The 12,266-nt window shown below is 39.5% G+C and overlaps 1 protein-coding gene across 1 annotated transcript in view; it reads right to left on the reverse strand.

The window, feature by feature from the left end:
* The window catches only part of SLC35F1 (solute carrier family 35 member F1), a 149,485-nt gene that overhangs the window by 35,180 nt on the left and 102,039 nt on the right, over window positions 1–12,266 (reverse strand). Inside the window, exon 4 of the mRNA XM_053973294.1 lies at window positions 1,026–1,185. Coding sequence (XP_053829269.1) covers window positions 1,026–1,185 — 160 coding nt within the window. The remainder of the gene's footprint in view (window positions 1–1,025; window positions 1,186–12,266) is intronic.

A 12,266-nucleotide genomic window follows, 5' to 3' on the forward strand; every position in this document is an offset into this window, starting at 1 on the left:
CCATCACAGCCTTGGCTGGCTGGTTACATAGTACAGAGTATATTATTTCTTTTTTAGCTGGGGAAAGGATACTTCTGGAGGAGACCATTAACTAAAAGTCTCCTTTCAGGATTAAGGACAGAGATAAAAGGGGGCAGGGAGATATGGCGAGCACTGTCACAAACTCCATTGTTTTATTTAGTAGCATTCTGGCAAATGCAGTTTTTACAACACTTGCATTTGTATTCAGAAAGCTGAGTCAAGAATTTTAAATCCCAGTGTATTATGCTCTGCTCACAATTCAGTGCTTTTAATTAAGAATGAAAACTGTGCCTAATTGACAATCTCTGAAAAGAATTTCCAGCCTTCCCACATCATTTGGCTTGGCACTAGAGAAATCAATGTGACAGGGGAAGTTGATAGATGAAATCTAACTCTGTCTAGTCTGCATTAATAGATACACACACATTATTCATATGATGCCACACGTAAAAAAAGAACATTTTACACACAAGGAGGTTCTTTTCAAACATGTTACAGTCAAGTCCCAATGCTTTAGGATGAGACTGTGTGCAAAATCCAACCGGTAGTATACAGGTTTGATGCCTTTTAGCACCTACCAAATGACCCCACCTCTGTAGAAAAACAAGCAAAGCTAAGGAGAAGTAAGAGCACACAGTGGACATGAGAGGTGCTTACAATTTAGAAATGTATCCAATTTGGAAAGGCAGCTATTGAGGTTTGCAGTCCAACAGCTAAGCCAAAAGAGAACAAAACTACAAATATTTAGCTTGTCCCCCTAGCTTGCAGAGGGTCATAAGACATAGAGCCCAAGAAAACTGTTTGCAGGACTGCTGACTTGTAAGTGATGACCCCTTTTTGCCCTTCTGACAAAGAGACAACTCTGAATAGTGCAGTGCTTTGGATCCACGAAGGTACAGTTTCTTGCCAAATTTCTCCCTTTTTTTTGGTCCCAGTCTGACACACACTGGTCAATGGCTTCTCTGAACAAAACTTGGCCATACAACCCATTCATTCTTACTTACCAGCTCCTTGCTGTCTCCCAACGAGGACATCTGCTCCTGCCATGCAGCCCATGCCCAGAATGCAGACCACAATCCCAATGAAATGAACTGCCTTGTATCGTACCAGTAAGAAGAACCAGGAGAGGAGTATCACCACTGGGATGACGAAACAGTCTAGGAGCTGTCAAAAGAGAGAAGAAAAATCAAAACACATCAACCTGCAAGTACTTTGACCTGAAGTACTAGGACAGATTCCAGCAGAGGGAAGCAGGGTTATTTAGTTTGTGATAGCACTTTCTACCAAGAGAAAGTGTATTCAGACACACGGTAAGACTTCCATGACAATTCCACAAATTCAGGAGAGCTGTTGCTCTGTGAGAACACTCAAACACACTGCTCTTAGATTCAGATGCATATTTCAAAGTCATGGGAAGAAAAACTGGGCCAAAAGAGAGTAACACCACTCCATCTGGTCCTCACCTCCAGTGATTAATGGACAAGGACTGAAGGTAGTTTTCTTGCAGTCTAGACATACACTTTAATTTAGTCATTTCAGGTTGAGATATTAGGAATGTTCATAACACACAAGTTGACCGTATTTATGAAATCTCTATATAAATCAGGGGTTTTCTGCATGCAGAATGCTTGTGAAATATCTGGCCCCTGTGGCCACTGTTCTCTCTATGAAAATAGAGTCCCATATGCCTTTGAAGGGAAAAAAACCCCAAAACCCCATCATGTGTGCAGTGCAAGAAACAGTCTTCTTGCCAATGCACCCTTGGAAAGAACTTTCTCAAATAAATGCTATGAAACACAATTCTTAATTGTTTGTTTTTTTTCAGAGACATCAAGCAACAGACCCAGAGAAGATGTCATAAAAAAAGAAATGCACCAAATGTTTGTGAGACGATCTTCAGATTTTCAAATTAAAATATATTTTAGAAACTAAACTGCATGTCACTAGGAAACAAAAATCCTGTGTAAGAAACACCCAAAGAAACTTGATTTTAATCCCACTTCCTAAAAGGATACAGGTAATGAAGAGTTGCAATTCTGTGGACTAATGATGGGATTTAACAAATTGTGCAGGATACACTACTGTTCAATGCCTATTGATATAGCATTCACCAAATCTATATGACATGCATCTTCTTCCTAATGAAATTGTCTGGGACAACCAAAGAAGGAGAACCATGAACTGTGTCCATAGTTCTGGAAAAACAACTTCAGATATTGTTACCTTTATTTCAGATTATGTTGCTTGATTTTTCCTTCCTTTGAACCCATCACATGTTATTTGCTTTCTCAGTGTGATTTAGCACTAAGGACACTGTTATCAAATAAAGATCAAACCCCTTTTAACTAAAGTTTTAACATCTCTGTCCTTCCATGTTTTATTTGAAGAAATAAAAAATTTTGGATTATTCCAAGAATTTTACTGCTTAGAAAACTATTTTTTGCACGTGGCATACATATGTAACATTGTATTTGTGGGATCAGCAAAAATATAAAAACCAATTTTTGGACTGAGAGTAATTTCCCTGAAGCTTCCTTTGAAAAAAAACAGGAGTGAAAGCCCATCCATTTCAAAGATTTCCCAGACAGTGAGAGGCAAAAGCTTCAGAGGAAAACCAGTGTATCAGTGGGACCATGCTGCTCTTGGCAGGCTTAAACAGTCCCAAAGAGCTGCAGAACACATGAGGGAAATTACAAATGGGAACAGTCGATGCTAAAAGCAGGTTCTGCATTTAAAGTGAGAGCTAATAATCTAAAAATCATGGTCAGGCCTCTTTATAGTGAAAACTTTCTGCAGCAGTCCTCAAAACACCATCCTTCACTGACAGAACACAAAAAGGGACAAAGTCTGAAAGAACTGGAACAAGCTTCTTTGCCTGCATGGAGCCTCTGCTCTGCCCTGTAGCACACCCAGCACATACTCAGCTCACACTCAGCAGCTGGGCTGGGCAGAGACACACACATGCAACACTCCACATCCACAGGAACAGCTCCAGAAGCTGTGCTGCTGGGAGCAGCCATCTCCTGGGGCAGGGAGGGCTGCTGGCAGGAGTACTGAGCTCACACATTAAATCCTGGGCATCTGAGGGAAGGGCACCCTTCGCTGTACCCTATGGGATGTGGGCACAGCTCAACAGCTCCTGTCTCACTCCACACTCAGTCATCATGCCTGCACTCGCTGCATGTCTGTCCATCAGCAGCTGCACTGGCACTACACACTACACCCATCTCCTCTGCCAAAGGTGGTACCAAACAGCAAGGAGGCAGGCACTTCTCACCCTGCTCACAGCTACCCCTGAAGGTTTGAAGGCCTCTGCCACATTCCCTCCCAGTGAAGCATTGAACAGGTGACTTTAACTTACCATTTTCTGACCTCACCACAGTTTTCCATCACTTAATGTGTGGCTACAAAGAAGATGGAAGCTCTTACTTTAACAGAAATCACATGGAGAAACATAGAATCATAAAATTATAGAAGGATTTGGATTGGAAGGGACCTTGAAGAAGACCTGGTTCCAAGTGCCCTGCCATGGGCAGAAACAGCTTCCACTAGACCAGGTTGTTCAAAGCTCCATCCAGCCTAGCCTGGAACACTTCCAGGGATGGAGCATCCATAGCTTCTCTGAGCAACCTGCCTTGCCACTTTCACAGGGAAGAATTTTTTCCTGCTATCTGATCTAATCGTGCACTCCTCCAGTTTTAAAACCCTTACCCCTTGTCCTGTCACTACATGCCCTTATGCAAAGTTCCTCTCCAGCTCTCCTGTAGACCTCTTTAGGCACTGAAATGCTGCTACAAGGTCAGCCCAGAGCTTTCTCTTCTCCATCCTGAGCAAACCCATTTTTATCAGCCTTTCTTCAGAGGAGAGGTGTTTCATCCCTCTAATCATCTTTGTGGCCTCCTCTGGACTTGCTTCAACAATTCTATGGACTTACTGTGATGGGGGCCCCAGAGCTGGATTCAGTAGTGACTGGGTGCTGAATAATCTCATCTAGGCTCCCTTTCCCGCAAAAGGCTGGACCAGTTTGGAGGGCTCTCCTAAGCAGGGCTGTTCTATGAGCCCAAATTGCTCCATGAGTTTAAAAATTGCTTATACCTGCTGCATGTGTACTTCAACAGGCAAATTCCCACTAACAGTCTTCTAGAGAAAGATTTTAAAAATTCCTCTCATTCCATAAATATTTAAACATACCTATGCTTTCAAGTATGTGAATGAGTGTCTTTTAAGCAGTAACATGAAAGGATATGTGAGCAGAACCTTTCACAAATAAACAATGCTGATAACAGCTAGAAAACACCTCCTTGGGCTGGCAGTCCAAAGTCTAATTCACAAATTGTTATTTGGAATGCTGCAGTGTCAATAGATACAAACATGAAATGTAGGTAATGTTCACTGACATTACGTAGTTCTTAAATTTTGCTTAGTTCATACCTTTACTTAAAGAATGAGGTAGAAATAAATTAAGTTACTATAATGTAAGCAGTAAGATAACCTAACTTATTAACTCTTTTTCAGTGATTGCTTCGAATTCCATTTCTCCAGGACTAAATTCACCCTGCCTTTCTTTTTTTTTTCTCAGACAAACCTGTCTAGTAGAAGAAAAAATGCACATGTATTCCACAGACAAAAGATGTGAGATTGAGGATTACCTCATTGGCAACTGGGCTTTTTTACTGATGGTGGGGTTTTGCCTTTTTTCTTTGTTTGTTATTATTTCAGCTATTAAGAAAAAATATGATACCAAATTGTAATTTTTCTGTCTATTACAGTAACAAAGACAGATTATGATTAGCTGAATTTCATTTATAGTACATAAAGGTCAGTTGTTTATCAATATTTCTCAAATAATTATCTCAAATATTTTCCTTCCTTTTAATTGTTTATTTAAAAGGTATTAACTATACCCTGTCATTAAGGCAAATTAATGAGTGGTCTGATTTTAATCAGCATTCCTGTTAATCACAGAAGTTATTATATCTCACCTAAAAGAAAACATATTTCCTATGTTGCCATGGGGTGGTGCAGACCATGTTCTTTGACATTGCTGTGTTTGTCTGTGGCTTTCTTCAGTCACAGCTCTGAATGAGGCTGCTTTAGAAGGCATGATACAAAAATATGTAATCAATCTATTGATATACTGTCCTATAGAAACTTCTTTTCATTATAAGAATGTTACGTTGTTGTAGAAATTGAAGATTATTATTTGACTCTAAAAGATACCACACTGCATCTAAGTCTGTTGATGAAACACACTGTTGACATCTATTTCCTCTGATTACTTGTTTGTTAAATTATTATACTTGTGAATCAAAGACAAATACTCTCTTCCTAACAGTAAAAATCCAGTCTCTGTTCTCATGAATTCAGCATGTCTCTGCATATCTACAGTAAGAATGTTCTGTTAAATCATTGGAGAGAGAGCTGGCAAGCTTTAGAAGAAAGGCCTGTAATACAGAGTGTGAACTGCTGATCTGCAGTGATATCAAAAAGAAAAAAGCTGGTCAGCAAACTCCCTATGGGAACAGCTGAGCTGAATCTTCCTTTTTAAACATTCATTGGATTTTTGTCCCCCCAGTTAAAAGCCCTTTTTTTTCACATTAGGGGTTTCTCATTAGCGCTGCCCTCCAGCAAATCATGCGGAGAATCAGCTGCAGTCTCTACTTCCCCTGCTCTCCAGAGCAGGGGGATCAGTAAAACCAGCGTCGCATCCGTCAAACATTGCATGGTCAAGCACACATGATGGCCACAGAATTTCAGCATGTGACCTGGAAATTTTAATACAACAGCAAGTGCTATAGCCAGTGAGAGACACAGCTTCTGTTATTTACTTTGGTTTTTTCAAAGGAAAAAAAGGGTTTGCTGCCCATTCAAGGGCTTTTTCTTCTCCAGTTTTCAGACCACCTTCACAATATAAGACACACTTGATTCAACAGAAGCAGATGAGATGTGAACCCTCACAGAGCTGGATGCCAGCTGCCAGGGGAGCTGCATTGTAATTATGCTGCCCTGCAACCAAAATCTTCTGCAGGAAAGGTGTGGATGCTGGCAGCATCTCTGGCAGGGTTATTTCAAACAATTCAAATAAAAAGGAGCACTGTTTTTATCTTTCATGTTTCTATTTGCTACCTCATCACAACTTCACCACTTTCTTGCATGGCTTTTATTTAATCACAGAATTAATGTGAAACCATTAACTTTTCATTCAGTCAAAATGTACAGTACTTCAGGTATGGAGACTGGTGAAAGAACCAGTGATGTAATTTGTTTTCAAAAAATGTAAAAATGTGTATTTCCATGATGTGGAGAAAACAAAAAAACAGAAGACTGCTTCCAGTCTTCTGTCAAGGAGAGAGAGATGTTTCCAAATAGCAATTTATCTGGTAATCTGTTCCTTGGGCAATCAAGCCTTTGATTGGCATGATGAAAACAAAGGTAGTAAAAGCTGGGATTTATAGACACCAGGAGACAGGCTATAAAACTATGACTGCTCCCAGTCTTCTCCACTTTGCCCACAAGATCTCCAATTCTTTTCTTAATGCTTCTAGAACTGTTCCTATCAGTTTCTTTAATCTTTAATTCTTTAATCTGGTCTCAGTGTTTTCTTTTTCCCTGTGGACACAGAAACTCACTTAAAACTTTGACTAATGAAAGACCTTCACCTCTATTTGACTTATATGTATCAAAACCTGAGATGAGGAAACTCACAGCTTCAGCTTTCTGTGCACAAAGGAGTTTAGTGGCTTCTTGAAGTTATGTTAAATGAAAGGTGGTGGTCACATCCAACCCACAGTTCCTCTGCTCAAAACTCTCTACACAAGGACATGTTTTACTACCAACATGAATAATCAAATCTTGACTCCTTTAAAAAAAATACCTCTTCATGATTCCATACATGAACTCCAGCTGTGCTTATACAAATCTGCACAGACAGCAGGAAAACTTACCAACCACTTGACGATGGAAATGGTCTTTCCTTTAATTGACTTCTTCCTCTGATTCCACATACCATTGTCAGAAAAAGATAATTGTAAGACAGTTCTGCCAGCAGGCATGTGTTTCTGCAGAATCACCCCCCACCCCCATTTTCTGCTTAGCTTCTCTCAAAGTAAGCTGACTGGATAAGAGCTTGGCAGATCATTTTCTCAAGGTTACTCGTTAGAAACTTCTCCATGTCACCATGGAGAGGTGGATGAGATCCCAGCCTAAGAAAATTAATGGATCTCTCCTACAGGAAAACCTCTGCTTTTGCATGGCACCTGCCAGAATGTGCAAAATGGGCACAGGAGGCCAAAACCTCTGCTCTTGTAATGGGCACAGCTCTACTGAATTTAATGAGATTTTGCATATTTATGTTAGTAAAAAGTTTGGCTGTGGGTGAATTTTGCCAGTAGAGGCAGGAGATCTGGATATTGAGAGCTCTGTTGACTTCAACCCCACATACAGAGGCTGTGGATACTGTAGGACCTGGTTTGCACACCACAGATATGTAAGAAGTTAAAAGACAGAACAGTAATTCAAAGTCTGATAATAAATCAGATACAAGATAGCCTCTCACAGTATAAATGCACAATATGCAACACTTCTGCAAAATGCTGATCTGAACATTTTATTAACATTGCACTATTTCCTCACTGCCCTGAAGCGGAACAGGAAAGTATGGTCAATCTTACATTCATAGGATGGGAGAAGGAAGGGAAGGAGTGGAATTTATCTCTGCTTTTGGGATAATTCACATTAGCAGCCACCAGAAAAAGTAGATCAACAACTTCAACATTGCACATCCCCTGCTCCCTGCCTCCCAGATTTGCTTCAAAACCATTTCAAATCTTTTGCCTCAATGTACTTTGAGTCCACAGGGACCAAGAACAAAGTAAAGACTATTGCCATCCAGCTCTCCTATAATAAGCACTTACTGCTGACTCCTTTCCTTTTCTGGTGGCTGTTGTTGAGATATGAAAACTGCCAGAGGTAATTGGAAGCGTGATGTACTGCTGAGCCTCACAGTGATCTAAGAGTAGTTGAGAACATCAGCATCATAGCTTTATAGCCTGTCTCCTGGTGTCTATAAATCCCAGCTTTTACTACCTTTGTTTTCATCATGCCAATCAAAGGCTTGATTGCCCAAGGAACAAATTACCAGATAAATTGCTATTTGGAAACATCTCTCTCTCTTTGACAGTGCCTCTCTTCTTGTGACTTTGTATGTATACTCTGCAGTAACATTATGCAAGGTGTTGCAGAAATAATCCAGATTTCTGTGTGATGTCATAATATGAAAAAGGATAACCTCTAGAAAGTGCAACATGAGTGTAATATGGAGATGGATAGAACAATGCATTGGAGTAAGGAGAGCTAAATCATTTGTGGAGAAACGTGAGGGAAATCTGCCTCATAACACAGCTTGATATGATGAGAAAGCAAGTACTGTCAGAAAAGGTTACAACTGCTAGTATATAACAGACTTAGTGGAAGACATTGTGGATTTGGGTGGATGTGTGTATGTGGTACACTGGAAATGAAGTACAGGCAAGTTGAAGTTAAAACATAGTTTCAAGGAAATTTAATATCTAGATCTAAGTAACTGCAATAACTTCAGAATCTTTTAATTCCCTCTGGGCAACACAATTTTATCTGCTGTGTAAAACTGTCTCTAACAGTATTTAAAACATCCTTCTTGAATAGTTATTAAACCTTCCACAGGCCGACACCAGGGTTGCTTTAAAACCCATCAGGATACATATGACATGCATTACCACATTAACAATCCTGAAAGTTAAGTACCTAGCTTTTGAAACAAGTCCAGGGGACCAGGTGCTAGCCTACAAGGGATTGCTTAGTGTACATTCTGTATCTGGTATAGCTGACATGCAAGAAGGCTGCAGAATGTACTGCAAGTCAGAGTAAGACAACAAACAGAAACTAAAGATCATTTCACAAGTTTGGGCCATCTGGGAATCAGTACATGTATGTCTGATAACATTAAGTGTGACTGATCTCTGGTACTTCTTGAAATAGGTGGGTTTGGATATCAAATTGATCCACATATAAAATCCTGTGTCTTTTACTTGACTCAGTTTTTTAAGAGTACCCTCTAGGGAACAGTTTTCATGTACTAGCCTGAGCATTTTCATGGCCACAGAAAGTTTGAGCTGCCATGCCCTCAGCTGAGATGGAGTTAAGTCAAGCCCTTTCTGTGGGCCACTGCTTTAAAAGCTATGACTTAATGAAAAAGGTGGCTCCACACTTAAAATTTGGAGAGCAATGCAAGCTTTCTGCAAGCACTTGGGGTGTGCTAAGATCATATCTAACAAATTGATTTCACTGGGGTACTTTGATGTAGGAATACTTAAATTTTGAGTTTTTTAGTGGAGGCAGGTATTTAGGCATCTATCTGCATCTATACTGAATCACTCTGGGCATGCAAAGAACCAGAGCTTAAAGTTACCAAAGAAGAAGCAACCTGATAGGCTAAAACATGTTTTCATGCCCCAAGATCGTGCTCTGACCAGCAAGGGAAGGGATAATAGATGTCCATGACATTTTAGATTTGTAGACAATTAGATGTGAGTTTCTTGCATTGTTCCATTGAACTGAGCTGTCTTTGGATTGCACTGCTGGTCCTGAAAAGGGGTAACTTGGACTTTATCCTTAGCAAATGACCTACACTGAAATGACTGAAACATAAATAGCGCATTGATTTTCAATCTAAATTCTATGTCACCTAATTTGTAAAGGAGGTGTTTTAGTTGTTTGTTGGGGTTTTTTTAAAGAGGAAAATTATGTGTTTCTGGGCTTCACAGTACTTTGGCTTCATCTTATGATGAAACTGACTGCCACATTCTCTGATAGTAATTATAGAGTACATGAGGATTTGAAATAATCAGAAGCATGTCCAAATGTAAAGGTTAGGTACCACATTCATTTCTGATTTGTGCCTACGTGTTCTCATTCACTGTGATTCTGAAGGCATTTGGAGAAAGATATGTAGGAAGGTATATTAGAAAATCCTGTTTTCCCAGATCAAAGCCAAAAGAGAATCTTAAAATATAGGAAAATTTGGGTGTGAAACACTGAGCAAAAGTAGGGCACCATTTTCAGTCCATTCGTGGAAGCATAATGAAATAATACTGAATATTAAAAAACAAAAGTATGGAGCAAAAACTAGAAACTCTGACAGTCCTAAGAGTTTAAAGCTACTTGGCAAACAAAGCTGTTGAATGCTAAGAGTTTTTTGGTGAAGCTGAAATCAAAGAATTTGCAATAAAGGTGTATTTTTACTGTTAAGCTTTGGCTTTCTGCTGAGACCAGTATAATGGGTTTTTTGCCTAAAAGCACCATAAGCACTGCACACTTGCATGTTAGTTTTGCATGACAGAGCAGACATGTCATGTGAAAAAAAGGATATGCTGTAAAACTGACATCCTACCAAAATGGTCCATGTACCACCACTATAAAAATACTGCAAAATTTCTCGTTTACTCAAGTGACAATTTCAAAAACTCTTACATTTTCTCTATCAAAAAAAAGCCTTGATGTACATCCTGCTGAGCATAAAATCCCCCAGAATTAACTTGAAGGGCTCAATTCTCAGACCAATGTGTACACAGGCATAGCTCTCACAGCCTTCAGTCAAAGCCATGCTGATTTGTGGCAGGTAACAATAGCTTCTTGGTCTCAGTTCTGAAAGGATTTGAACATTTTTTGCTATGTGCCAGCAAGCATTTATGCCCTCACAGGTAGAGCTCCTGCAGGATCAGGAGAGTTCCTTTCTCTTGAGAGTCATTTCCTTCTTCAAAAATCAAAACTAGGAAAAGTTTTCTTCATCTTCTATTTTCCACTTTTTCAGTCTTCATTTCATACAACGACACTTAGACCAATGCTGAATAATTCCCTGAGCTGCTCCTGTTTCATCTTTAAATGAAACAGGGTGTTTGGCTACATTTCAGAAAATGTGTCATTTGATTCAACATCTTAATGCATTACGTCATACTTGTCCCATTCTCATCGCATCTTTGGGCTTGTCTCTCAGAAGCTCATTCATATTAGGGCATGAAATTAATATAAAATGCAGCAGGTATCCCCAGTCACTCCACATGTATCCCAGCAAACAAGGAAAACTATGGGAAAAGGTGACCCTGTGGCTCCATGCCTGGAAAAAAGCTTGACAACATTTGAGTTCCTACCTGTTCCTGCTTTCAAGCTACATGGGAAAGAAACCTGAGCTCTGTTGTAATTTTGATGTAGAAGAGGTCTAAAAATGGACATGACATTGTCTGTGCCCTCTGACAGCTCTCCTGATCCACCACTCCTCTCTCTCTCCCTCAGTTTAAAATGAGAACATCGATGATTTCAGCTAACAAATTCCCTGTCAAGGCACAGGCAATGCCCTTGAACTCTCCTGCCTGCTTCCCTATCACACTGTAACTTTTCATCTCTTGACACAATACACTAAAGGCCATGCTCATTGCATTGCTGGCTTGAGGATCTGCATCTTCTGGAAGTGGGGGGTGTCACAGGTCTGGCCAGATGAACCTTTGATATGTGCTTGTTGGTGGCTTTGGGAGATGGAATTTAATGATCCGAATCATCCTGCTCAGTCCACTATTTATACTTGCTGTGAGTGAATCACACCAAAGAAGCAATTCAGTTTGCTTTTCTCTTTGAGGCTGTTAGTGGCTGTAAAATCAAAGAATATGAGGTTTATGTGGATTTAAGCTTTATTCTATACTAAGTAATCAGATTTGGAAAAGTGTTAAAAACAATATTACATTGTCTGGGCATGATTCAAAGAATCCTCAAACCCGGATTTTGATGCCAGAGGCACTTGTGAATATTTAGCATAAGCTTCACATTCAGATTCCTTGAATTCATAGTTTTCTTCTATTTTCGCTTCTTATTCAGCTAAAGAAGCTCAGGATTTTCCAATACTGTTTTTCAGCTATGGAAGAAATATACTCTTAACTAGCTTTGATTCTGCAAAACATTAACTGGTGCTCCTTTTTTTTATTAACTCTAATGCAAACTTCAGGCAAGTAAGGTGTAAAATACATTAAATGTTACCTAGCACTGTTCAGTTTTTTAAAAATAATGTAAAGAGGACCTAGACTTGTTTTAGAACAAGTACCAATGAAGTGTTCAAGGATTTCCCAAGACAGACAATTTTCAGTATCTTAAAAATGTTTCTATTATTCACTTTTCCACTTACTTTGGAAGGAACCTGATTGTGTTTTTATATATATTTATGT

Source organism: Vidua macroura, chromosome 3 (assembly GCF_024509145.1).
Source record: "Vidua macroura isolate BioBank_ID:100142 chromosome 3, ASM2450914v1, whole genome shotgun sequence".
Classification (NCBI taxonomy): Eukaryota; Metazoa; Chordata; class Aves; order Passeriformes; family Viduidae; genus Vidua; species Vidua macroura.